At 66.9% G+C, this 27,596-nt stretch overlaps 1 protein-coding gene across 1 annotated transcript; it reads left to right on the top strand.

Annotated features, from left to right (window-relative positions):
• Nucleotides 1-1,069: 1,069 nt before the first annotated feature.
• IGFN1 (immunoglobulin like and fibronectin type III domain containing 1) lies at nt 1,070-25,807 on the top strand (the record flags this gene model as incomplete). The annotated part of the gene is made up of 26 exons (XM_081114505.1): nt 1,070-1,079; nt 2,474-2,521; nt 3,125-3,238; nt 3,905-4,044; nt 4,823-4,922; nt 5,408-5,452; nt 5,919-5,964; nt 6,379-6,550; nt 8,353-8,466; nt 9,555-9,723; nt 10,297-10,569; nt 12,718-13,292; nt 13,935-14,029; nt 14,765-15,936; nt 16,408-16,532; nt 17,396-17,537; nt 17,980-18,279; nt 18,843-19,142; nt 19,453-19,626; nt 20,837-20,965; nt 21,543-21,845; nt 21,956-22,044; nt 22,568-22,763; nt 22,879-23,178; nt 23,986-24,312; nt 25,342-25,807. The coding sequence occupies 26 exons, from the start codon at nt 1,070-1,072 to the stop codon at nt 25,353-25,355; spliced, it is 5,472 nt and encodes a 1,823-aa protein (XP_080970631.1). The 3' UTR covers nt 25,356-25,807.
• Between the last annotated feature and the right edge of the window lie 1,789 nt (nt 25,808-27,596).

Raw genomic sequence — 27,596 nt, 5'->3', positions numbered from 1 at the left:
ATCGCTGACCTCCGGGAGGGGGGGCCCTACGCCTGGGGGGCCTTGTCCTGCCAAGCCCGGCTGGAGGAGGAGGAGGAGGAGGAGGAGGAGGAGGAGGAGGAGGAGGAGGAGGAGGGAGGCGGGGCCAGTGGGAGGGGCCGAGGAAGCCCAAAACGGCTGGCCGGCCGTTGGTGACCTACATCTGCCCCAGCCCTGCCTGTCCACCTCAGTCCCTGCAGAGCCCCAGGCCGGCGCGGCAGCTGGACGCAGGGGAGGAGGACGTGGAGGAGGAGGAGGAGGCGGACCGGAGGCAGGAGGCCAGCTGTGCGCACAGGTGAGTGGGTCCTGCCCATCTAGGTGCCCCGCTGGGGTGGGGGCTGGACACCGAGGCGGACGCCTGAGTGCTCGCTAGCTTGTCCCCTGGCGAAGGGGCGGGCAGAGGGCAGGAGGTTCGCCCGGGGACATCCCCTGGCGACCAGTCACGCCCCGGGGTGCGTGGTCCCCCTTCCGGGCAGCGGTCCGGTCTGGGTGCTCCCCTCCGGGCTCCCCGTGGCTTAGGGCGCGAAACGGGGAGCAGGTTAAAGGTCGGGCGAGCTGTCCAGCATGAGGAACCGGGGTCGGACTCGGGACATCTCCACGCGGCCGAGGGCCCCCAGCTGAGGAAGCAGAGGCCGCGGGAACCTGGGTCCGAGGGCTGAAGCCGCCGGGCGAGGGCAGGGGGCGGAGGGAGGGCCGTGGGTCCCGGTCCCGGGGCAGAAGCCTCATTGGGGGGCTGGAATGTGGACATGAGGGTTCATCCCCCCCCCAAACGGTCCACTGGCTCCAACCAGCCAGCCAAGCTCTCGCCCATGTGGCCTTGACCTTGCACCAAGTCTGGCTTCTTCCTGAAGAGAAGGGGGCTCCCCAGGGTGACCCGGCTTCACGTGGGAACCCCCCCGATCCCGTGCGTAGGGCTCGGCGCCTCGCTCCTTGTCGGCTGCGCCCTAGAAGCGGGGAAGGGGGGGTGGCGAGCGGCTGGGGGGGGGCAGCTGGGAGCCGGGGCTGGGTTAGCACCAGCTCTTCACGGTGACTAACGGCCAGGCTGGTGGCGATGATGACAGGTGAGGGAGGTGACAGCTAGGAGACCCGGGCTCCAGGGTGGGGTCCCGGCCGGGGGCCAGGTGGCCCTCGCAGGCGGGGGTGGGACGGGGCCCGGCTGCCAGCTTGGCAGCCGCCCTCCGCCCTGGCGCTCCCTCGTGACTCCCCGCCCGCCCGCGGCTCACACGGTGGTGGTGGCCCTGTGACCGGGCCAGCTCACCCTGGCGCACCGCGGCATTCCTGCGTGTCGGGGCCGGCGAGGCAGCGGGTGGGCAGCTGTGAAAGGGAATGGGCCGCGTGTGCAGGAATGTGCCGTGTCAGGCCGGCCCACCCCCAGGACAGGGCTCCCGGCAGGAAACGGCATCTGGGGAACGGAACGCTGTGGCCACCGAGCAGGGACAGCCCCGTCGGGGGGCGGGACCGCTGGGGAACCCTTTCAAGACGGCCCCTTCCCTCCATTCAGGGGTCTCTCCCGGCCCAGAGCCTGTGCCCTCTCCCGGGGGGCACTTCCCCGCGGCCACGATGGACCGGACCGAGCGAGAGGAAGCTGGGGGGACGGGTGGTGGGAAGAGGCTGGGGGCACCTGTCCTCCTGACGTGATACCTCGCCGGCCTCGGGGGGCAGACGGATTCACGGGGACCAGGGCCTGGGGGCAGACAAGTGGGGGGCTTCCTGCAGGCCTGGCCCTCGACGGGCTGAGCCCAGAAGGGCTGAAGGCGGGAGGGAGGGGCTGCCGGGCCCCCTGGGAAGCCTGTGTGTGTCCCTGAGAACGTCACGCCCAAGGTCAAGGCCGCCAGCCCGGCCCGTGTGGCTCAGTGGTTGAGCATCGACCTTGGACCCAAGAGGTCGAGGTTCAACTCCTGGTCAGGACACAGGCCCGGGTGCGGACTCGATCCTCAGGAGGCAGCCGGCCCATGATTCTCTCTCATCATGGATGTTTCTCTCTCTCTCTCTCCCCTCCTCTTCCCCCTCCACCCCCACACCTGCTTCCTCTCGGAAATCAATAAAAGTATATTTTTTAAAAAAAGTCGAGGGAACCAGGCTGTCGGAGCAGGAAAACCCTGGAAGCCGGGGGCTTGGGCTCCTGAGGCTTGAGGAGGGGCCTCGCCCTGGGCTTCCCCCCGGGGGCCAGGCCACCGCACGGGGTGAGAGCTCAGCCCACCTGTCTCCCGTGCCTGGGCCACTGGGCAGCATAGGAGCCCCCCAGCCTCCGGGAGATGGGTGTCGCCAGGGCCAGGGACCTGCAGGAAACCCATCGGCAGCGTTCGTTGGGGTTGGACAAGCTTCTGGGGGCAGCGGCAACTGGACCCGGGTCCCCCCAGATACGGGCCGGTGCCCTGATGCTGTGGGGGGAGGGCGGGGGGGAGACGTGCCGACCGCCTGCCCGCCCAGAACCAATTCCTCCTCCTGTTCCCAGGACCCATCGCCCGCCACCCTCAGAAGCCCGGGAGCCAGACCATGGCAGGTGAGGGGCGGGGCGGGCGGGGCTCAGGGCCCTGGGAGCTCACCTGTGCCCACAGTTCCACTTGGGGTTTTGAGTTGTTTTCCTGAATAAAGGGTCCCCCTGGCCGGTGTGGCTCAGTGGTGGAGCATCAGACCGTGAACAGGAGGTCACGGTTGGATTCCCGGTCAAGGGCACACGCCCGCGTTGCACGGGATCCCCAGTGGGGGGCGTGCAGGAGGCAGCCGACCCATGATTCTCTCATCATGGATGTTCCTCTCTCTCCCTCTCCCTTCCTCCCTGAAATCAATACAAATATATTCTGAAAAGATAAAAAATTAAAGGGTTCAGAGCCCCGCCCCCATGCTCCCCCACCTCCCCATGCAGGTCCTGCTTCCCGGCCAGGTGCACCTCCCCCTCTCCTTCTCCAGCTTCTCCCAGGGACACTCCCGGGGGCTCCCCAGGGGTCCCCTAAAAAAGTCAGACGTGCCTCCCACAGGCTGGAGCTGCGCGTCTGTCCCGCCCAGCACGGGGCCAGGGAGCCTGTCCGCCATCCGTTCTCCCCTGTGGGGAGGGCCCCTCACGAAGGGGGGCGCAGGCCCATCTCCCTGTCTCCCGTGTCCACAGGGAAGTCGGTCAAGAAGCACGGGGTGACCACCCGGCAGCTGGTGGACGAGGTCCCCGAGGGGTGCAGCCTGCCCGACTTCGAGCAGAAGCCGGTCACCATGGCGCTGGCCGAGGGTGAGGCCCGGTGTCGGGGGGGGGGGCCCTGAGGGAACCCCGCTCCCGCCTCCAGCGTGCACAGCCCCCGTCCCCAAGTCCTCACCAGCCAGGCCACATCTGCCTGCACTGGGGAGGGGAAGGGGGGGCCTGCCTGGGTCCCCAGAAGGCGATGTAAGGGTCTAGGGAATGGACACTGGGTGGGGGCGAGCAGAGGGGGCCTTGGGGGAGAGCTGCCCCAGCTTGGGGTCTCCCTGAGGCCCAGGCCCCGTGTCTCAGGACCAGCGCCTCCGGGCACCCAAGAGCTACCCCTTCCTGTGGCTGTCCCTCCCGCTCAGAGAGTGACACGGACCCACAAAAAGACCCACCCCCCCAGACTTGGGAGAGTCCTTCAGGCCCAAGAAAAGGTCCTTCCCTCCCGGGCCCTGTTCACTCACCGTGGCCTTCAAGGCCCCCCGGCTCTTGCCAGGCGGGGACCGGGCACCCAGGACTGGGCATGGGGACTGGGCACTGGGAGCCTGCTCGTGCCCTTGAGTCGGGGACGTTGGCCAGGCCCCCTTCCTGACACGGGGTGCGGGGGGCGGGCGGGATGCCTGGAGCCTTGAGGGTAGCACACAGCAGGCAGCTGGATAAAGCAACCGTCCTGTCCCCCCCCCCCCCCGCCCCCCGCCCGCTGCTCTGGCACAGGGAGAAACGCCGTCCTGCGGGCCGTGGTCTGCGGGGAGCCCGTGCCCCAGGTGCGCTGGCAGAGCAGCCAGGGGGACCTCAGCAACTCCAGCAAGTACCAGCTGCTCTCCGCCCCGGGCAGCAGGGAGCACGCGCTGCAGGTGAGAACCACCCCCCGTCTCCTTCGGCCCCTCCAGGGGCTCCCCGGCCTCCCCCGCACCCCCAGTCCCCAGAGGAGGCTGCGTCCACTCAACTCCCTGCGTCCAGGAGGCCGGACTGGGCTCTGAGGCTCCAGGTGGCCGGAGGCAGGTGTGGGCCGGGCAGGCTCGCAGTACCTCCCCCGACCACCTGGGGGCGCTGTGACCGACGCATGAGGAAAGCTATGGAGTCAGGTGGCCCGGTGACAAGCCCAGGGGCACCCCGTCTTTGATTGACAAGCTACTTTCTTTTTTCTTTTTCTTTTTTAAATATATTCTTATTGATTTCAGAGAGGAAGGGAGAGGGAGAGAGAGAGACAAAAACATCCGTGATGAGAGAGCATCATGGATCGGCCGCCTCCTGCACGCCCCACTCTGGGGATCCAGCCCGCAACCCGGGCCTGTGCCCTGACCGGGAATTGAACCCTGACCTCCTGGTTCCTAGGTGGACGCTCAACCCCTGAGCCACGCCGGCCGGGCAATTTGGATCTTTATAACATCGTTCGTGGGCCGTACGCAATGATCCGCTTAAAAGCCAGCCTGCCCTGCGTGGTCAAATACTTAACGAGCTCACGTCTAATGCCTTGGCGGGGCCAGACCCAATGATTTCTCGGGCCTCATATGGCCCTCGGGCCGACGTTCCCCACCCCTGGGGGGGCCTAGCCCACAGCCAGGCCGAGTAACAGGGGAGGGGGAGTGCCAGCCCCCCACCCCCCATCCCCATGCTTGGCACCCCCTGCAGATCAACAAGCTGACAGGCGAGGACACGGACAAGTACTACTGCGTCGCCGTGAACCCGTACGGAGAGGCCGTGTGCTCCGCACGGCTCACCGTCATCGAAGGTGGGGTCCCCCCCCCGCACCCCGCCTGCCTCATCGGTGCTCAGGCCCTTGGGGTGCCCAAGAGGAGTCAGAGGCCTCGCTGTTGGGGAGATGGGGGAAAGGGGGGGCGTAAGTGATGGAGACGGGGGTTGTGAATGGCTGCAGGTCCAGCCACACAGCTGGTTGGCAAAGTGGGGCCTCACCCTGAGATGGCAGCTCTCAGGGGAGGAGAGAGCAGCTGCCCCTCAGATGGGGCTCAGCTGTGGCCCCAGGGGTCCCTGGCCCCTGAGGGAGGGGTCCCCCTGAGGCTCTGGGGTATCCACGTGTCTGACGGGCAGGCCCTCCATCCCGCTCATCCCAGCTGCTGGGCTGTCCCCACGCCTCAGGGGATGGGGAGGGGGGTCGGGACCCTGGCCGGTGCTCAGCCGTCTTGGGGAGACCATCAATGTGTCTGGCTTCTCCCCTCCCTGCCCACATGGACTCCCCGCTCCTCCCCGACGGTGCAGTTGGCTTTCGGAAGAAGCGGAAGAGAAACACGGAACCCCAGGAGGGTAGGTCGAAGGATTATCCTTGGGGCTTTTGGGGGGTGGGCTATTCCTTGCCTGGCGCCCCCCCCCACTTGCCTGGGCCCCCCACAGAGGCCATAAGGGTCCAGTCCACAGGAGGGTGCCTTTTGATCTTTTAAAAATATAGATTTTTTTTTATTGATATCAGAGAGGAAGGGAGAGGGGGAGAGAGAGAGAAACATCAATGAAGAAAGAATCATGGATCGGCTGCCTCCAGCTCGCCCCCTCCTGGGGATGGAGCCCGCACCCGGACATGTGTCCTGACGGGGAATCAAACCGTGACCTCCTGGTTCACTGGCCATCACTCAACCACTGAGCCACACGGGCCGGGCCACGTGAGGGCCCCTTTCCACAGCTCCGTGTTGTTGGCCACGGACCACACGGCCTCCGCCCATCCCCTCCTCACCCGCCCGCTCCCTGGGGGCGGGGCCTCATTGCCTTCCTTTTGCAGACCTCAGTAAGGAGCTGATGGACTTGCGGAGGACGCTGAGGAAAAGGTGGGTGTGGGGGTCCGTGCGGGGGGGGGTCCCCATCCCCAGCTGCCTCCATGAGCACTTGGGGCTCAGCCCTCGCTCAGCCCTGAGCAGGGGCAGGGCGGCTGGACCGCAGGTAAGGTGGGAAGAGGGATGCTCACTGGTGGGCACACGGGGTGCCCTTCTGCCACTTCTGAGCTCCCCTCTGGGGCCTGGTTGGCTCGTTGGGGCGACGGGGTGGTCCGCCAGGAGAGTGCGTTTAAAGCAATAGGACCATTGCCCCCAAAGGCATCTCGCGGGATCCTCCCAGGAAGCTGGAGAGGTGGTGGGTCCCAGGCCCCAGTCTGTGTGTCCCTTTCCCGGGGTGCAGGGAGGGCCCCTGGGGGTGTCCGCTCCTGAGGCTCCCCTGGCCTCTGACCCGCCGGCCCTGCTCCCCAGCGCCCCGCCTCCCAAGAAGAAGATGGACCCCGAGCAGGTGTGGCAGCTGCTGATGTCGGCCGACCGGAAGGACTATGAGCGGCTGTGCATCCAGTACGGCATCGCGGACTTCCGCGGCATGCTGCGCAAGCTGGAGAAGATGCGCCGGGAGCGCGACGACAGGATGGCGCAGGTACCCCCGTGGGGCCCCCGGAGCTGGGCCTGCAGCCCGGCCGCCCGCCCTCACCGAGCCCTCCCTGCGGCATCTGGCCAGGGACCCAGGTTTCCGAGCCTACGTCCTGGCCTTGGACCTGCCCCGATACTAACTCTGGGCTTTGGAGAAGTGAGGGCTGCTGTGTCTTGGTTTCCTTGCTGGTAACGGGGGTGTTAGGGTCACAGGTACCTCACAGGGCTGTGGAGAGGGGGTGCGAGAGGGGGCGCTGGACACACCTGGCTGAGTGCCCGACACATAGCAAGGGTTTCCTGGGAGCCATCACCACCATCACCATCATCACCACCACCACCATCACCACCACCAATATCACCACCACCATCATCACCACCACCAATATCACCAGCATCACCAGCATCATCATCAATATCAACACCACCATCATCACCACCATCACAATCACCATAATCATTGTACCCTCACCATTATCACCACCATCATCATCACCACCACCATCATCACCATCATCAACATCACCACCACCATCATCATCACCATCACAACCATCATCACCATCATAACCACCATCATCACCATCACCACCATCACCAACACCATTACCACCATCACCAATATCACTACCATCACCATCGCCATCACCACCATCACTGTCATCATCACCACCACCATCATAACCATCACCACCATCACCATCACCAATATCACTACCATCACCATCATCACCACCATCACCATCACCAATATCACTACCACCACCATTATCACCGCCATCACCATCATCACCACCATCACCATCACCGCCATCACCATCATCACTACCATCACCACCACCATCATCACCACCAATATCACCATCACCATCATCACCATCATCACTACCATCACCATCGCCATCACCACCATCACCATCACCAATATCACCACCATCACCATCATCACTACCATCACCACCACCATCATCACCACCAATATCACCATCACCATCATCACCATCATCACTACCATCACCATCGCCATCACCACCATCACCATCACCAATATCACCACCATCACCATCATCACTACCATCACCACCACCATCATCACCACCAATATCACCATCACCATCATCACCATCATCACTACCATCACCATCGCCATCACCACCATCACCATCACCAATATCACCATCATCACCACCATCACCATCACCGCCATCACCATCATCACCACCATCACTGTCACCATCACCATCACCATTTTCCCTCACCATCACAGACCTTGGGGGCCTGTCTTATTCCCAAAGGCTTCCCGTGCAGGGAATTTTAGTTCCCATCGGCGCGCTCATTCCGGCATTTACAACCTGTTCAGGAAGCTCTTTCCCGAGTCGAACCTACCTGGAGTCCAAACCTAATGTTTCCTCTGGAAACACAAAACACGTAGCTTTCATCCTCCAGAAAATGGCCTTTGATCAGACCTCCCGCCTGGGGCCTCAGCTCGCTTTCCTCCACGCTCTCTCACCTGCTTCAACACCGGACCCAGCACAGGGCTTTCCCCCCAGGAGGTGCTCAGCTCACTTTTATTAGATGGATCCACTGATGAACACCAAGCCCTTCTGTGTCCTCGGCGCCCCGGACACCTGGGTCCCTTCTTGCTCCCCTCCCCAACCTGCTGTCGAATCTCGGAGAAGTCCCTGCTCCACGGGGCTCACGCCTCCCCCCTGCGAAGCGGGACATGCTTGTTTGCCTGGGATTTGGGGGGCCCGGGGCCTGAGGGGTTGCAGTGCCCTGAAGAGAGCTCCCCGGTGGGTCTGTCTCCCCTAGTACGTCAACGCCGTCTCCAACACGAAACAGATGAAGGTCACCAAGGAGGGGGTGGCGTTCTTTGAACTGGACCTGGACCTCAAGGACCCCGAGAGCAATGTCTACCTGTACAAGGTGTGGCTGGGGGGCCGCTGGCAGGGGTCTGCGGGTCCTGGGGGCAGGGACTGTGGGTTTCCTGCCCCCCGCCAGGAATAGCTGAGCGCACAGGTGTGAGCCCCGTGTCCCCTGGAGTTCCTGCTTGGAGTCGGGTCCGACCTTGGTGTAGACTCTTACTCTCATGGAACCACTGGGTTCTCCAGCCAGGACACGGCTCAGTGGATAGAGCGTCGGCCTGCGGACTGAAGGGTCCCGGGTTCGATTCCAGTCAAAGGCCACACGCCCGGGTTTCGGGCTCGATCCCCAGTAGGGGGCGTGCAGGAGGCAGCCGATCCATGATTCTCTCTCGCCGCTCCAACGGCGGAGCCAGACGGCCAGGGCAGCTCTACCTCGTTCTAACGTCCATTGTATTATCTACTTACTCGTGGCCCGGTGCACGGATTCGTGCGCATCGAAGATCCGTGCGGTAATTACATCGCTGCAAAAAACTACATGTCAAAGCAGTACATAGAATGCAGTATTATAAAATCAAAATACAAAATATTTTAATATCGCTCTTTGCCAGCGAGAGCTTTACATGGATCGCACATGCGCGAGTCAACGTTTATTTTAAATTGCCAGCGCACGTCATGTGTGCCGGCCGGCCGGTCGGACGGACGGTTGGACGGTCGGACAGTCGGTTACTTAGCCTTTTATATAGATAGATGGTGCTTAGTGTCTCCCCCATAGAACTTCAGCTCCCTGGGAGCAGGGACCCTGGTCTGTTTTATCCCCTGATGGTCCGTCCCAAGCCCCTAAAACAGTGCCCGGCCCCCCGTGGGCACCTAAGTGTTAGGTGATTCTCCAGCAGGTAATTTGCCCTGTGGCCCGAGTCACGCACCTTCGTGGACGGTTTAATCCCTCCCGGCCTGCTCTGCACGACCCCCCCTCCCCCCGGCCCCCGGCTCTCCCCCTGCCCCAGCCCCTTTAAGTCCCGGGAATATGTCGTCCGGGCCAGTGCCTGGGCCCGTGGGAGACAAGTGCCGGCTGCTGCCAGGGTGGGGGCGGGACAGGAGGTCGTGGGGACCCGCGGAGGCCCTGAACCCCCTCTTCCTCTCCTGCCGCAGGACGGGGAGATGGTCCCCTACAGCTCCGAGAGCCAGGCCAAGCGCAGCGTGCGGCGGCTGGGCAAACATTACCACTTCCAGATCCAGGACCTGTGGCCGGAGGACGCCGGCCTCTACCAGGTCAAGGTGGAGGACGCCGAGGTCTTCTCCACGGAGCTGGAGGCCAGCGGTGAGCGGGCCTGCGGGAGCCGGGGCGGGCGGGTCGGGGGGGCCACGGCGGCGCCACGGGCGGGGGAGCTGAACGGGACGATGATCGCGGGGTGGGGACCACACATCCGAGGTCGGTATTCTCTCTCTCTCTCTCTCTCTCTCTCTCTGTTAATAAATTTTTATTGATGTCAGAGAGGAAGGGAGAGGGAGAGAGAAACATCACTGATGAGAGAGAATCATTGACAAGCTGCCTCCTGCACGCCCCCGACTGGGGTCCGAGCCCGCAACCCAGGCCTGTGCCCTGCCCGGGAATTGAACCTGGGACCCTCCAGTGCACAAGCCGATGCTCTAGCCACTGACCCACACTGGCCAGGTCCCATCTTTCTGTTCACAGGCTAATGGGAACCCCTCTGACCCACACGGGGGTGCCAGGGGACCCTCTGAGATGACGTGTGTGTGTGTGTGTGTGTGTGTGTGTGTGTGTCTGAGCCGCCTGGGTTTCCGACGGCCGGCCGCACCCGGGCGGGGCGGTCACACCTGCCACAGGGCGGGCGGGCGGGCGGGCTGACAGCCCCGTTCCCGCTCCCCCCAGCCATCCCGCCCCGTGTGCTGGTCCCGCTGTCCGAGGCCCGCTGCGAGGAGCGGGGCGACGCCGTGTTCGCGTGCACGCTGTCCAACCCCTGCCCCCAGGCCGCCTGGCACTTCAAGCACCAGCCGCTGCAGCCCAGCGACAAGTACGAGGCGTCCGTGTCCCCCGACGGGCTGACCCACCAGCTGGTGGTGAGGGGGGCCCGGCTCTCGGACATGGGCCCCTACTCCCTGGACACCGGGCTCCACGTCTCCAGCGCCTGGCTGGTGGTTGAAAGTGAGTGGACCCTCCCCCACCTCCATCGCGGGGGGTGGGGCGGGGGGACGTCAGGCCCAGGAGGGCACCGGGGGCGGGCGGGGATGTGCCGCCACCCACTGCGGTTGGGCCCTTCCCAGCCAGCCAGCCCCTCTCAGCTGCCTCTGGGCCTTGGGGTGACTCAGTGGCCCTGGGGGCCCAGGTTCGGTGGACGAGGAGCCCCTGGATGAGGCCATAGAACACCTGTGACCCGCCCCCTCCCAGGGGTTTGGGGTTCCAGGGGGTCCCAGGGGACGGTAAACTGGACAGGAGACGGTAAAATGGTTAAGGCCCCAGCAGGGCAAGTAGGTCTTTTATTTTTTTATTATCTCTGAAAACTGGTCAAATGCCATGAAACTCTTTTTTTATTGATGTCAGAGAGGAAGGGAGAGGGAGCGAGAGAGAGAAACATCCACGATGAGAGAGAGTCGCTGATCGGCTGCCTCTCTCACGCCTCCTACTGGGGATCGAGCCCGCAACCCGGGCATGTGACCTTGACCGGGAATCGAACCCGGGACCCTTCGGTCCGCAGGCCGAGGCTCTATCCACTGAGCCACGCCGGCCAGGGCCACGTAGGTCTTTTAACAAACTACGCCGCGGCTCTGCCTCCTGACAGTTTGATAAGCAAGTGACTCCGGCTCCTGCATTTCCCCCCCAAATCCTCGGGGGCCACTCGGCTGTGGGGGTGGGTGCGGGGCTGGGAGCAGGGGTGGCGCGTCCCCATCACTGCCTGGCCCACCGGGCTCCCTGCTCCGACGGGCAGCCGGTCCCTCTGCCAGGACCTGGGGGTCAGGACAAGCAGGGGTGTGGGGACTGCTGACCGTCGGCCCCCGTTAACAGCCTCCTCTCTCTCTCTCTCTCTCTCTCTCTCTCTCTCTCTCTCTCTCTCTCTCTCTCTCTCTCTCTCGGTGGCGTCCACAGCTGGGCAGGATCAAGGCCCTCTGACCACCAGCGCTGACCACCAAGCTCAGGGGCAAGGAGCCCCGGCCTCAGACGCCGAAGGGTCCAGGCGGGCCAGCGGCCAGCGGGGGGTTCCCAGAGAGCGGGGGGGCGCCCCCGGGGGGGCCGGGCGGGATCCTGGGCGCCAGCTCCCAGCCGGCCTGGACGGAGGTGGCCTTGGTGGGCACAGCTACCCCTCGATGGGGGGCGAGGGGGCAGCCGGGGCCGCCTGGGGCCCGGGGCAGGCGGGGAAGGGCTTTCTGGAAGCGGACAGATTCACGGCCACTGTTTCCGGGGACAACCAGCTCGACGGGGAGGGGGGCTGGGACACGAGCCTCCCGGGGGGGCCCCAGTCCCAGGGAGAAGGCACGGGGTCAGGGCTGGGCCTCACGGGAGGTCACGAGCTCGACGGTGGCAGAGACGGCGATGGGGACAGAGGCGGCGGGCCGATGGGGGGCTGGGGGGCGGGAGGACTGGGGGGCCGTGGGGAAGGACAGGAGGACAGTGGGGACAGCAGGGGACAGCTCTGGGGTGCTCAGCTGGGACCCGGGACAGGCAAGGGGGCCCTGCAGGGGCCGCGGTCGGGCCCTGAGGGGTCGGGGGCAGAAGGGGAAGGCATGGAGAGCTTCCTGCAGGGGGAGAGCCTGGGCGGGGGCAGGGGTGAGGATGCTCTGAGCCGGGAAAGGGGGAGCGGAGCGGCCTGGGGCGCCGGGGGCAGCGGGGCCGGCCTGGGGGGGTCTGGGGACGGCAGTGTGGCCGGAGGTCCTGGGGCCCTGGGGTCCCCCAGCTCCGAGGCAGGCAGAGGCCCTGGGTCCTGGGGCTCCGGGGGACGGGGTGATGAGGACTCCGTGGACGCCAGGGGTCTCGGGGGACCATGGCTGTCTCCAGGACAGATGCCCGCAGGCCAGGGCTCCCAGGGCCCCGTGATACCTGGGGGCCAAGACCCCCTCTGGGGGCGCGGGGGTCCTGAGGGTTCGAGGCAGGAGGGAGGCCCAGGAGGTCCCGGGGGCTGGGGAGGAGAGGGCCAGGGGCCAGGGCCTTGGGGTGACATGGGGTCCAGCCTCAGCCAGGCAGGGGCCCACCCTGGGCCTGGAGGAGGGAGAGGGGGTGTGGGTGGTACCCAGGCGCCCGGGCTGATGGGGTCTGGCCAGGGGGGCGATGGCAGCAGCCACGGGCTTATGGGGGCTCCAGGCCGGGGTGCTCAGGGGCCCTGGGGCACCCAGGGAGGCGCGGAGGGAGCAGGAGGCCCAGGGGCCACGGGGTCTGGACCGGATTTCTGGAACGGGGCTCAGAGCTCCAGAGAAGGGGGGCCCAGAGGTGAGGGGGGTGCCGAGGCTGGCTTAGTGGGGTCCCGGTACGGCGACGGCTCGGGGTATTTCAGGGGAACAGGCCCTGGAAGTGGGGCTGGTTCCGGCGATGGCTCGTGGGCGCCGGGAGAGGCGGGCTCTGCGTGGGGTGTTGGGGCGCCTGGGGGGGCAGAGGCTGAGGAGGGGGGCGCTTACAGGGGCGGCTCAGGCGGCCCTGGGGGAGGGGGAGGGGAGGAGGCTGGGGTGCGTCCCGAAACCTGGGGCGCCACATCCGGAGGCCCCGGGGAGGCCAGCCCTGGGGGCAGGCGACGTCCCAGCGGTGGCCTTGGGACCTCCGCTACCGTGGGGGCCGGAGGGGAGGGGCATGTGGGAGCAGATCGAGGGGCGAAGGGGGCTCCTGGAGGAGGCTGGGCAGATGGCTTTGGGGGTCCCGGCGCCACGGAGCCAGGCTCTCTGAGGGCGGGGGGCGGAGGGGGCGGAGAGGGCGGTTGGGAGGGGACCCGGGGCCTTGGCTGGGACCAGTCCGGGCACCCCAAGGCCCAGGGTCCTGGCAGCGGGCCGGGTTCTGACCGGGGTCACAGGGATGGACCGGGGATTCTGGGGCCTCATCACCATGGAGGCGGAGGGTCAGGGGGGCCTGGGTCTGGGGGGATGGGGCCAGCAGGTGAGGCGGGCTTTAGAGACGGCTCAGGGGGGCTTGGTGGCATGGGGTCAGGGGCCCAGGCAGGTCATAGGGATGGGATTGGGGGTGTTGGGGGGATGGGGTCAGGGGGCCAGGCAGGTTATAGGGATGGGATTGGGGGTGTTGGGGGGATGGGGTCAGGGAGCGAGGCAGGTTATAGGGATGGGATTGGGGGTGTTGGGGGGATGGGGTCAGGGGCCCAGGCAGGTTATAGGGATGGGATTGGGGGTGTTGGGGGGATGGGGTCAGGGGCCCAGGCAGGTCATAGGGATGGTTTGGGGGCTCCTGGGGGGATGGGGTCAGGGAGCGAGGCAGGTTATAGGGATGGGATTGGGGGTGTTGGGGGGATGGGGTCAGGGGCCCAGGCAGGTCATAGGGATGGGATTGGGGGTGTTGGGGGGATGGGGTCAGGGGCCCAGGCAGGTCATAGGGATGGGATTGGGGGTGTTGGGGGGATGGGGTCAGGGGCCCAGGCAGGTTATAAGGATGGGATTGGGGGTGTTGGGGAGATGGGGTCAGGGGCCCAGGCAGGTCATAGGGATGGGACTGGGGGTGTTGGGGGGATGGGGTCAGGGGCCCAGGCAGGTCATAGGGATGGGATTGGGGGTGTTGGAGGGATGGGGTCAGGGGCCCAGGCAGGTTATAAGGACGGGATTGGGGGTGTTGGAGGGATGGGGTCAGAGAGTGAGGCAGGCCACAGGGATGGGATTGGGGGTTTGGGGGGGATGGGGTCAGGGAGTGAGGCAGGTCATAGGGATGGTTTGGGAGCTCCTGGGGGGATGGGGTCAGGGGCCCAGGCAGGTCATAGGGATGGTTTGGGGGCTCCTGGGGGAGTGGGATCAGGGGCCCAGGCAAGTCATAGGGATGGGATTGGGGGTGTTGGGGGGATGGGATCAGGGGCCCAGGCAGGTCATAGGGATGGGATTGGGGGTGTTGGGGGGATGGGATCAGGGGCCCAGGCAGGTCATAGGGATGGTTTGGGGGCTCCTGGGGGAGTGGGATCAGGGGCCCAAGCAGGTCCTAAGGATGGTTTCGGGGGGCCCGGGGGAGTGGGGTCAGGGCTTGAGGCAGGTCACAGGGGAGGCCCCGAAGGGTCTGGGGAAACCGGGCTGGGGGGTGGCCCCGGGCGCCGTGGGTCAGCAGGCGCTCTGGCCTCAGCGGGACAGGAGGGGGGACCCAAAGGCCGAGAAGCCGGGGGGCCTGGGGCGGGGTCCGGGGCGGCCTCAGAGGGGCCTTACGGTGGCCCCAGCTCCGAGGGGGCCAGGGCACCGGAGCTGGTGAACGGGGCTGGCCCTGGGGTGGGCTCGGGGTTGCCCGGGGCGGTGGGCGCCGGCGGCTCTGCCTCCTCAGGGGCCCCAGGGGCTCCCGGGGACAGAGGGGCCCCCAGCGGGAAGGGCGGGTCTGCAGGTCAGGCCGGGGGCGTGGGGGCTCCTGGCTGCCTTGATGGTCCGGGGGCCGTGGAGGGCGAGGCCTGGGCAGGGGCAGGGGCACTGGGATCCAGGCGGGAAAAGGGCTCCGGGAACGCAGGGGCAGGGGCGGGGACAGCAGACAGGGGTGGAGCCGCTGTCCAGGGGGGACCAGGGCCTCAGGGCGTGGGGGACCCCCTGCTGGGAGGTGGGGGGGTGGCGGCCGCCTCGGGGACAGGCACAGGCGAGGCCCAGGACGGAGGCCGGAGACCCGGGCAGAGGGGCAAGTCCGCGTCGGCATCTGCCGATGGGCCGGGGGTTAGCCGAGCTCGGGCCCCAGGCCGGGGAGACCAGGGTTTTGACGGAGGCCGTGCAGGAGCCGGGAGCCAGCCCCCCGGCTCCGGGGTGGACGATGCCGCTTTCGGGGGGACCCAGGAATCGGGGGGACCCAGGGACCGGGCAGGGGCTGCCGGCCCGGGAGAGGCCGGTGGGAGGCAGGGCCCGGGGGTGCGGGACAGCAGAGGCTCAGGGGCCGGAAGCCGCCGGCCCGCTGGCCCCCGGGACGTGGACGGAGCCGGGAGCGGCCTGGATGGCCCCCTGGGCAGCAAAGACTCTGGAGACAGACCCACGGACGTCGGGGGCCCGGGGGCCCCGCCGGGCAGAGGACGGAGAGGAGGAAGGGGGCCCCTGGGGGCTGAGGCTGACAAGGCCCCGACGGAGGACGAGGCCCCGCGGGGGAGCAGGTCCCGCACGCGGGCGGGGGCCACGGCTGGAGGCGCGGAGAGGCGGGCGCAGGAGGAGGCCGGAGGCCGGGGGCCGCGGCCCGGAGCAGAGGACGGAGCAGAGGACACGGGGAGCTCCGGGGAGACCCCGCGTGAGGACGGGAGCCGAGCGGGCAGCAGGAGAGGCGGCGCGGAGGGCAGGCCGGGCGGCGGGGGCCACGGGCAGGACGCCCCCCGGAGCCCGCGAGGCAGACACAAGATCGGCACCGGCTGCTTCTGCGAAGAAGCCCGAGGTAGGTGCCCAGCCCGGCTGGCTCCCGCGGGGACCCTGCCCGCCAGGCGCCCGCTTCTCCCAGGTCCGCCTCCAGCGCCAGGCATCTGTCCCTGCCGGTGCCCCCCAATTTGGGGGCATCTCCTCCCGGGCCAGGAAGCAGCCGCCTCCTCCTTGTGCAGGTGGGATCCGGGCCAAGGGGCTTCGGGGTCCCCCCCACCCCGGGCATCCGTCCGGACACACGATGTCAAAGCCCAGGGCAGTCCGACTCACGCTGGGGGTCCCCCAGGCTGTGGGCCTCCCGTCTCTGTGACTCGGGGGCCCTCCATCCACCCTGCACCCCAGATGCCCAGCTGAGAAGAGCGGGGGCGTTGGGCAGAGGGCAGTTGGCAGGACCCGGGGGCCCCCAGGGGCCATGCAGGCCAGGGCCTAGGAGGCTGGGCCGTGGGGGGTCCCTGGGTGACGGCCCCAGCCTCTGTGTGTGTCTCTCCAGCCCCCCAGGGCCACTTCTCCCGGGAGCTGGCTGACACGGAAGCGCGGCTGGGGGAGGCCGCCACCCTCTCCTGTACCCTCAGCCGGGACCTGGGACCGGGCGCCTGGTTTAAGGATGGAGTCCAGGTACTGCCCGCCCCCCACCACCCCCGCCACCCCCAGCCGGGGGCAGGGCCAGAGGGAAAGCAGAGAGCAGGCCAGGCCCACGCGTCCTTCTTCGTCTTCTGAATGCACCTGGGAGCTTAGCCCACCGCCCAGTGTGTTCACAACACGCAGGATTGCAGACCCACTGTGCGCCCCGACCCCTGCCCCCCACGCGCCCTGCTCTCAGCCGCCCCCAGTGCGGTTTCTGTCCCAACAACGCCTGTTGAACTCGACGTGTCCTTTCGTTTAAAATAGTTTTTAAATTGATTTCGGAGAGGAAGGGAGAGAGAGAGAGAGAAACATCAATGATGAGAGAGTCATGGATCGGCTGCCTCCTGCACGCCCCCTCGTGGGGATCGAGCCGGCAACCCGGGCCTGTGCCCTTGATCAGAATCGAACCCGGGACCCTTCAGTCCGCAGGCTGACGCTCTATCCACTGAGCCACACCGACTAGGGTTCAACGTGTCCTTTAAGGCCACGTACAAAAGCCACTTTGTCCGCCTCACCAGGCAAGACCCCTTGGCCCCGGGATGACCTCTGAGCTCTGGGGAGGGAGCGTGTCCTGGGGCTTCAGAGCTCAGGCCTCTGGTTTCACCTCTCACGTGGGCTGATGACGGGACCTCCTGCGAGAGGCTGTAGGGACCACTCAAGGAGGTGGCGGCTCACGGGGTGTGAGCACGTGGCTGGCCCAGGACCACGTTCGATGCTGGCCTGCCCGTCAGGGTGGCTCCTGCGATTGCATTGGTGACGGCCCCCGGGGTGGGGTGGGGGACGGGGGACGCCCGGAGGAGCCTGGGGGCGGGAGGAGGGGGGGCTGACCGGCTCAGCTGCTGGCCTCTTTGCAGCTCAGCGCCCAGGACGGACTCGTCTTCGAGCAGGAGGGCCTGGTGCGCAGGCTGCTCATTGCCCACGCGCAGGGCACCCACGCCGGGAGGTACAGCTTCGTGGCCGGCGACCAGAAGAGCGAGGCCACCCTGACCGTCCGAGGTGAGGCCCTGCCCGCCCCTGCCCGCCTGGCGGTCAGCGCCGGGCGATACGCAAGCACCCGAGGGTGAGGCTGGTCTGCAGCCGGTGTCCAGCCCACCCTCCATCTGAGAAGATGGTTGTATTTTCTTTATTAATTAACATATTTTTAATTGATTTCAGAGAAAGGACAGGAAAGGGAGAGAGAGAGAAACAGGAATGATGAGGGAGAATTCATGGATTGATCGGCTGCCTCCTGCAGCCCCCTACTGAGGGCCGAGCCCACCACCTGGGCATGTGCCCTTGACCGGAATCGAACCCGGGACCCTTCTGCTGCAGACAACCCCCCCATTAGCCCTCAGGTTCCTCACTCTTAGCCCAGACTTCTGTCTCTGAGCCCTGCTATGCCCCCCCCTGGCTCCTGGAGCCCCGGTCTCCTTGCCCCCTTGCCCTGTGTCACCCCTAGATCCGCCCGTCATCGCTCCGGACGTGATGGAGAGGCTGCAGGAGCCGCTGGTGGTCAAGGCGGGGAAGCCGCTGAGCGTGAAGATCGCCTTCGAGAGCCGCCTCCCGGTGCAGGCGGCCTGGACCAAGGACGGGGCCGCGGTGGACGGCGCGGGGGGCCGAGGGGCGCAGGTGGCCCTGGGCGACGGCTTCGCGCGGCTGTGCGTCCCCAGCGCCAGCAGGAGGGACAGCGGCCAGTACAGCGTGACGCTGCGCAGCCAGGGCGGCTCCGTGCAGGCCGGGCTCACCCTGCACGTCATAGGTGCCTGCCCAGCCTCCCCCAGGCCCGGGGCCCCGGCGCTGACCCTCCCGCCCCCCAGCCCGCTGGCTGTTTAAGATCAAAGCAGCTGCCCCCCCCCGCCCGTTCCTTCCGCAGCCTGGGGGGGGAGCCCTAGACCTGAGGAGGGCTCTCCATGGCACCTCCCTGGGCATGTGCATTCATATGTGTGAGCGTGTGCATATATGCGTGTGCATGCATATGGCGTGTGTGCACATGTGAGTGTGCATATATGCGTGCGCACATATGCATGTGACATGTGTGTGCAAACATAGGTGCGCACATGTGCATATGGTGTGTGCATACTTGTGTATGTGTGTGTGACTACATACACACATGTGTGGCTGTGTATGTGTGTGGCTGTGTGTGTGTGTGTACATGTGTCTGTGTTGGGGTAGAGACCAGGGACACCTCTAGATCCTACCTGGGCTTCTCTGGGGGTTCCCCCCAACAGCAGGCTTATTTGCTGACCGGGGTGGGGGGTACAGCAGGCTCCCCCCCAGCTCTCCTCACGCCCCTTCTCTTCCTGCTCCTCCCCCGGGTCCCAGACAAGCCCCAGCCGCCCCAGGGCCCCCTGGAGGTGCAGGACTGCCGGGGGGCTGGCGTCTGCCTCCGCTGGGGGCCCCCCCGGGACGACGGGGGCCGGGCCGTGGAGCACTACGTGGTGGAGCGGCGGCAGGCCGGCCGGAGCACGTGGCTGAAGGTGGGCGAGCCCCCCGCCGACGCCACCAGCTTCACGGACGCGCAGGTGGAGCAGGGCAAGAAGTACGCCTTCCGCGTGCGGGCGGTGACCTCCGAGGGGCCCGGCGAGGCCCTGGAGTCGGAGGAGGTGCTGGTGGCTCCCGAGGGTAAGAGGACGGACGTAGGGGGGTGGGGGGGGCTCGGGCCAGGCTGGGGGCCGTCTCGGGCTCCCCACTGTGCCGGGGGGGGGGGAGGGACTGTGCAGGGTCGTGAGTCCTCGGCGGGCACCGTGGAGGCGCCCCCTCCCCGTGTCACTCAGGATCCGGAACAAGATGTGGGGTCTCCTCCCAGCCAGGGCTCTGCGGACGCAAGGGACCCTCATGCGAGCCCGGGTGGGGGGCCTCGTGCCCCCCCAGACGCCCCACTGGCCCCCTGATCCTTCCTAAGCCTCCGCTGACCCTCCTCCTCCGCCCCCAGCGCGCCCCGGGCCCCCCTCGGCCCCCGCCATCCTGTCCGCCTCCAGCCAGAGCATCACCCTGAGCTGGACGGCGCCCCGAGGCCCCGGCAGCGCCCACATCCTGGGCTACCTGGTCGACAAGCGCAAGAAGGGAAGCAACACGTGGGCGGCCGTGACCGAGCAGCCGGTGCCTGGTGAGCGGCCCCCCCTCGGCCTCCACGGTCCCCCGGGCGCCCCCTGGCTCCGAGGTCCTGGGGTGACATCGGGCCAGATGGGCCCCGAGCCGTGGGTCTCCCCGGGGGGTGTCTGCCCCTGGGGACGCGGGGAGAAGGTGGGGAGGGGCGTCCAGGGTGAGGGGGGCAGAGACGCTGCTCAGCACCCACGGCACCAGGACGGCCCCCTCTGCCCGCACCCCCCCCCCCTCAACAAGGAATCGTGTGGCTACAGTGTCCATAGCTCAGAGGGGAGACCCGGGCTGGGGGGCATCTTGGGGTGGAAGCCATTAGCCTGTCCACCCCTGTCCACCCTTGACCTTGGGCAGCTCACCCCCTGCCCAGGTCTGAGCGTCTCATCCACAGGGGAGAGGTTTAGCCCGGCCGGCGTGGCTCAGGGGCTGAGCACCGACCTAGGAACCAGGAGGTCAGGGTTCGATTCCCGGTCGGGGCACAGGCCCGGGTTGCGGGCTCCATCCCCAGTGTGGGGCATGCAGGAGGCGGCCGATCCATGATTCTCTCTCATCACTGATGCTTCTCTCTCTCCCTCTCCCTTCCTCTCTAAGATCAATAAAAATACTAGGTGTACCGGTTAGTAATGCGGGTTTTGTCATCAAAGAAAACACGGTAATTTCAAGAGAAACATCAGAAGTGCTTTGTTCAAAGTCACGCCCATCACTAGCTACACATTTCCCCCGTCTTTCGGGTCATTTGTGGAGACCGTCCCAGTAGAACTTTTCTTGTTTTGAGGCAGACCATTCAGAGACCCCATTTCCCACGTCTTCGCACGTTTTGAAGGGCTGCTCAGAAAGTGCGGGTGCCGTCGGTCGGGACGAGTGGTCACCTGAGGGAGCAATACAGCCACATAGCACACACATCAAATCGCATACATGTCCACACGTGTGTAACCCCTCTATTGAGAAAAGCCCGCATCATTCGCCGGTGCACCTAGTATAGTAACACAAACAAACAAAGATAACAGGTGAAGGCGCTTGCCCATGGCCACCCGGCCAGCCAGTGGCAAGGATCGGGGGCCTGACCCCTGAGCAGCGCCCGCTGCGCCTTGGCGAGGTCTGGGTCACCCCCGCGGGCTGGAGGGCAGGCCCGTGTGGGGCCCCGGGACGCCCAGGCACTGTCCGTGTCCCATCGCCTGGTCCCGCCCCCCATGGCGCCAACGTGCGGTCTCTCGCAGAGCGGAGGTGGACCGTGACGGACCTGCGGCCCGACTGCCAGTACGAGTTCCGGGTCACGGCCGTGGCTCCCGCCGGCCCCGGGCAGCCTGGGCCCCCCTCGGACCCCGTCTTCGCTCGGGACCCCATGAGTAAGTGAGACGGCAGCCCTCATGGGAGGAGGGGGGTGGAGGGGAGCCGGGGGCAGCTCTGAAGCCGGGGGACAGGAGAGGAGGCTGCGGGTCAGGGACCGTCGGAAGGGAATGGCCAGGCCCGGCCAGTGTGGCTCAGTGGTTGAGCGTCGACCTGTGAACCAGGAGGTCAGGGTTCGATTCCCGGTCGGGGCACAGGCCCGGGTTGCAGGAGGCAGCCGATCCATGATTCTCTCTCATCATGGACGTTTCTGTCTCCCTCTCCCTTCCTCTCTGAAATCAATACAAATATATTAAATTTAAAAAGAAAAGGCCTCGCTGAGAGGCCTGGGAAATGCAGATCTAGATGCTTCCGTGAGAGGCAGTGGTGGCGAGCAGCTCAGAGCTCAGGACAAAGACATACAGGATTCTCGTCTCTGGGATCCTGGGGATGGAGAAGTCACCCGCGGAAGTCCCAGGTGGCAGGAATCATGGGGATGGTTGGGGGGCGGGGGGCAGGTTGCTGAGTGAGTGGAGTAATCAGGGGAGGCTCCCTGGAGGAGGTGCCACGCCTCACGCCCCCCCGGTGCTCGGCCAGGACCCCCCGGGCCCGTGAGGGACCTGCAGGTCACGGACACGTCGCACACCAGCATCAGCCTGCGCTGGGCCCCGCCGGACACTCAGGACGCGGACGAGGCGCAGGGATACGTGGTGGAGCTGTGCCCCTCGGACAGCCTGGAGTGGGCCCCGTGCCACGCGGGCACCGTGCCCGGCACCACCTACACGGCCAAGGGGCTGCGGCCCCGGGAGGGCTACTTCGTGCGGGTCGTCGCCGTGAACGACGGGGGCCGTGGCCAGCCCGCCGCCCTGGACGTGGTGGTGCAGGCCATGCCCACCCAAGGTGAGCGCCCCTCCCTCCGCGCCCCCCCCCACCCGCCGCTCCCCTGCCCGCCTGGCTGGTGACCGTGACCGGACAGCAGAGGGGGTGACGGGCCGTCACGTGTGTTGCAGTCAGTCCCAGGTTCCTCGTGGACTCCAGCGCCACGGACACCCTGGTGGTCCGAGTGGGGGACACCATCCGTGTGCCCGTTCGCTTCGAGGTCAGTGTCTTTGCCGAACGGGGTGGGGAGGGGCCGTTGCCAGCGACCGAGGGAGCCAGGCTCGGCCCTCGGTGCCCTTCTGACCGGGGCTGGCGCTGGGCCTCAGGCCACAGGGAGGGAGGGAGGCCTTAGCCAGTTTGGCTCAGTGGGTAGAGCCTCGGCCTGCGGACCAAAGGGTCCCGGGTTCGATTCCAGTCAAGGGCACGGACCTCGGTTGCAGGCTCCTCCCCAGTGCGGGCCCTGGTCGGGGCGCGTGCAGGAGGCCACCCGTCCATGTGTTTCTATCACATCGATGTTTCTCTCGGTCTCTCCCTCTCTCTTCCATTCTCCCTAAAATTCCATGGAATAATGTCCTCGGGGGAGGATGAACAACCCAAAAAAGGAAGTTAGGGGTCTCCTCGAGGGCCCAGCCCCGCCCACACCCCTCCCAGCCCCCTCTCTGCCCCAGGTCCCCGCAGGCCCTGCCCACAGGCCATGGACACCCCGGAACGATCCCTTCCCACGCTCCCCTCTCGTCCCCCAGGCGGCCCCGCTGCCCGAGGTGACCTGGCTGAAGGACGGCCTGCCGCTGTCGCCACGGAGCGTGACGTCCACCAAGGACGGCCTCACCCAGCTCCTGGTGCCCGTGGCCGGCCTCTCGGACAGCGGCCTCTACTGCGTGGTGCTGAGGGGCCCACAGGGGCAGGAGGCCACCCACACCTTCGCCCTCCGGGTGGCAGGTGAGGCTCCCGGGCCCCAGGCCCCAGCTGTGCGCCCCCCCACATACACCTGGCTGTGCGGGGACCGCACCCCAACCCCCCCACCGGCTCGTTCTTTATTTTTCTATGAAAACAGCAAGGCCGCAGGCGCCGGGGCCGGTCCACCTGCAGGAGAACGTGCCGGGGACGGTGACGGCCGAGTGGGAGCCGTCGCCGGACGAGGCCCGGGGCGTCCCGCTGCACTACGCGGTGCTGATGCGCTCCGCCGCCCACGGGCCCTGGCGCGAGGTGGCCGACCGCGTGCACACCACCCGCTTCACCTTCCTGGGCGTCGTCCCCGGCCACGAGTACCACTTCCGCGTGGTGGCCAAGAACGAGCTGGGCGCCAGCGAGCCCTCGGACGCCAGCCAGCCCTGGTGCCTCCCGCGGCTGCGAGGTGAGCCCCACGTGCACACGGCACCATCCGGGGGCCCCGGGCAGCTGGGGGTGGGGTCTCCGTGTGTCGCCGGACCCGGAGTCCAGCGGGCGGCCTGGAGCTGTGGCTGCCCCTCTCCTGGCCGCCCCCTGCCCCCCAGGCACCGGGTCCTCTGAGTCCCTGGCTCGGGGTGGGGGTCCCACCTCCGTGGGGAGAACGCAGGGGCTGTGGGTGCCTGGGAAGCCAGATGCCCTCGGGGGGCAGGCAGTGAGGTGAGCGGCTCTCGGAAAACCCAGCCAACCAGAGGAGACCTTCGATGCAGCCCCCTGGTGTCAAAAGCAATGATGGAATCGGGCGGATTTTCTACAGTTGAGACATGCCCAGAAGGTTCCACCCCAAAAAGCCAGGCTATGCTGGCTTGCCACGCGTTCTCCTGTGACTTGCTCTGTGTCCCCAGTGGACCCGTGTTAGCTCGCGGTTAAAAGAATAAAAAATCCCTCCTGCAGCCGGCGTGGCTCCTATGAGCCAGGAGGTCAGGGTTCGATTCCCGGTCAGGGCACAGGCCTGGATTGCGGGCTCGATCCCCAGTGGGGGGCGTGCCGGAGGCAGCCGATCCATGATCCTCTCTCATCATGGATGTGTCTCTCTCTCTCTCTCCCTCTCCCTTCCTCCCTGAAATCAATTAAAATATTGGTTTCTTTTTAATTAAAAAAAATAAAATAAAAGCATGAGGCAAGCCTGGGGCCCGCTTTGCAGGAAGGACACGCCTGTCCCCCGCCGCCTGCCCCCCTCTGAGCCCCCCGTCTGTCCCCGCTGCTTCCCTTCCAGACAAGGTCCCGGCGAAGCCGGCCAGCTACCGGGAGCCGGACCGCAGCCAGAAGCCCTGGTTCCTGGTGGGCCTGCGCTCGCACCTGCTCCCCGCGGGCTGCGAGTGCTGCATGAGCTGCGCCGTGCGGGGCTGCCCGCCGCCCCGCGTCACCTGGTTCCGGAACGGCGAGAGCCTGGAGGGCCGCCGCGGCGCGTACAGCACCGACACGCTGGGCGTGTGCTCCCTGGTCATCCCGGGCGTGGGCCCCGAGGACAGCGGCCTGTACAAGGCGGTGGCCGAGAACGCGCTGGGCCAGGCCGTCAGCACGGCCACCCTCCTCGTCACAGGTACCCGCCGGCCTGGCCGAGGCTGGGAGAGGGGAGGGGCGGGAGGCCGGGGGGTGGCCAGCTGCCTGCAGGGGTCCCCCGGGGGTGGCTGGCCGCCGTGGACTCGGCCTGGGACCCGGCCCTCGCTGGCCCCCCACGGCCCCCGGTCGGCGGGTCTGTAAGGTGGTCTTTGGGCCGTGTTGTGGATGAGCGATGCTTGGCGTCGGCAGAGAGAGAGAGAGAGAGAGGCTTTGCGTGGTGTGTGCCCCGCAAACATGCCCACATTCGGCGTCGGTGCCCGAAGCCATGGCGGCTCTCTCGCTGGTAAACCTCTTCATGGTGACGCAGATCACCTAGGTTACAAAGAAAACATTTCTCGCCCTGGCCGGTGTGGTTCAGTGGGCAGAGCGTCGGCCCGCGGACTGGAGGGTCCGGGGTTCGATTCCAGTCAAGGGCACGGACCTGGGTGGCAGGTTCCCCGGCCCTGGTCCGGGCGCGTGCAGGAGGCAAACGATCGATGTCTCTCTCACACCGATGTTTCTCTCTGTCTCTCCCTCTCTCTTCCACTCTCTCTAAAAATCAACGGAAAAAATATCCTCGGGTGAGGATGAACAAAACACACACACACACACACACACAATTTCTCCCCAGTAATCTCGTAGTTTGAACATCTCATAGTTTGAACAGCCAAATCAATAACCCTAAACACTTCTAATTATTCAGAATTTTCCTTGGTACAAAAATGGTCCCTTCAGCTCCGGCCCAGGCACCCCCTCCCCCCTGCGCCCTCTGTGCCAGGCACTCAGGGGGCCCCTCAGCAGCCCCACTGACAGAGGTGCCTCCTGTCTGGGTGCTGAGGGCGGCCCGGGGCCCGGGAAGGACTGGCCTGAGCTCAGAGAGCACCTTGTGGTTCTGGATTCGAACCCACGACCCCCGTGGCAGAGCCCAGGCCTAACCCCTTTGCTGTAGGAGCATCCCACTTAGCGGGTGGGGGGCAAGGGTGCTGCCCCTCGGGGACCAGCTGGATGCCCTGGTGTCCGTGCCTTGCAGATCCCAGCTCCTAGCCCGCCTCACCCTCGATGGCCCTGCCCGGCCACCCAGCCACGGAGGACAGACGCCGCCCGCCACGCCGGCCGGGGAGCCAGTCCTGAGGGTCGGACGGAGGAGGGTGGCACCGGAGCCTAGGGGGGGCTTCTGGGAGGTTCCCCCAGGAAAGAGGAGGAACGGGGGACACCCAGCCTCCGGCCCCACCCACAGGCTGACCGACAGGCTGAAAGCGAACTCCCCCTTCCCCCTGCTGCTTCCTTCTCCCCCCCCCCCAAAACACCCCCAGGGGAGCCGCCTGCAGGGGGGAGGCCGGGCCCTGGGAGGGAAGAGCTGGGCCGCTGCGACCCCAGGGAGGGGACAGGAAGGAGGTCCCAGGTCCTGGGTGGGCACAGGGCCCGGAGGGCACGTGGGGGGCTGGGGGGGCTGCTGTCTGTGCTTTAACTCATTAAAACATTGGGCGACCAGCTGCCGATGGCCTGGAGGTGTGTTTGGAGGGAGGCTCCCAGCAGAGCCTGGAGACGGGGCTGTGTGTGGGGGGAGGTAGTGGGGGGTTCTGGGTTGTGGAAAGAAGGGGGTCACGAGGCCAGCACAGTCCAGGGGGGAGGGGGGCCCTCGTCCTGAGTGTGTCTCCTGTGGGTCAGTGTCTCCAGGGCACTCGGGCCGTGCTGGGCCGGGGTCCCCCCACATGCATGTGAGGATGCACCCCAGCTGTGAGCTCTCCTGTCCCAGCGAGACTCCTGCCCTCAGAGGGGCAGAGGGCCAGGGTCCAGGGGGCCCAGGGGTCCGGGGGGCCGGGGGGAGGGCGGCAGGGGACAGAGCCTTTGAGTCCCATCCCCCCAGTCAACCAGCCTGCCGTTCCAGACCTGACCACCAGGTGGCGCCGCAGGCCCTGCAGTGGCTAGGAAGGTGGCAGGCGTGAACTATGGGCCCAGTCCCGGGCTGTCCGGCCCCCCTGTCTCCCCCAGGTCTCTCGGGGGGGACCTGTCTGCTGGGCAGAGGAGCCCTGGACGGGCCTGGAGGAGGGACCTGTGTGGCCGCCTCCCTCCCACCCTCGGGGGCCTCAGCCTGGCCAGACCCTCAGCCCGGGGGCTCCTGGAGGTGGGGCCTGGAGCTCGGGGTGTCACTGAGAGAGCCCTCAGCGGGGAGGTCCGGAGGCAGGACCCTTGGGGCCTGGGGGGCCTGGACCGCCTTGGTGTTTGGGTCCTGGGTGGGGGCAGGGGCGGGGCCACCAGGCCCTGACTGACAGGTCGTCTCCTGCTCGGCTCTCTGACATCCTCAGCAGCTCGGACACCCTCCTCCGACCTGCTGGACCTGGAGGCCAGCCCCCCCTCCCCCAGCAGCCCTCCCCTCTCCTTCCTGAGACAAAGCTGGGGTCCCTGAGGTCAAGGAGTGGTGTGGGGGTGCAGCCAAAGTGACCCCCTCAAGGATGGCCCCGCGGTGGCCACGGAGGAGTGAACTGGCCGGTGCAAGAGACGCCGAGGCCGGACGGGGCCAGGGGCTCAGACCCGGCCGGGTGTCGCCGCTGGACAGCGGACGGGCCTCTCTCCCGCCCCCCTGTGCCCACCTCCCGGGCGCGGGCAGGCCGGCCGGGCGGGACGACCGACCGCAGGGCGCGGCCGGGCTGCTGACAGCCTGGGTGTCCCGGGACGCGGTGTCCTGGGTGAGGTGCTGGGATTGGGGCGCAGGCTGGGGAGGGTGGGGCCCCCAGGGGCCGGGGACAAGCTGACATTTGGCTGCTGCTGATGCAGGAGCAGGGATGGGTGCGCCCTGGGCCCTCCTGCCAGCCCCCCGCCCCCCCCCCGAGGGTAGCCTGCCCCCCCAAACCCACAAAGCCCCTGCTCTGCAGCCCACCCCGACTGTCCCCTGTGGAGCCTTCCTCCCCTGGGGTCGCCCTGAAACTCAGCCTGTCCCTCCGTCCCGTCCCCTCCGCTCCCAGCCCCATAACAGTTCCCACCCCCAGGGGCCTGTTCTCCAGGCTGGGGGTCTCCAGGGCGCCCTCCGGGGCCTTGAGGGGGAAGCACAGTGTCCCTAAGGCAGGACCCCACCCCACCCGCCTGCCTGGGGCTGTCCCTCCTCAGGGGACCCCCTGGGACCAGGGCCGAGGGAGGAGCAGGTCTGACGCCCTCAGGGCAGGGGACTGGGTGCCCCCTCCACCCTGCTGTCCCGTCCAGCTTGGCCGCAGCCTCGGCCAGGACGGACCCTCCCGGCCCAAACGCTGGGGTGACACGGGGGCTGGACCGGGTGCCATGGGGGCAGCA

Source organism: Myotis nattereri, assembly GCF_964212035.1.
Source record: "Myotis nattereri genome assembly, chromosome: 20".
Classification (NCBI taxonomy): Eukaryota; Metazoa; Chordata; class Mammalia; order Chiroptera; family Vespertilionidae; genus Myotis; species Myotis nattereri.
This window is presented reverse-complemented; position numbering and strand designations above follow the sequence as displayed.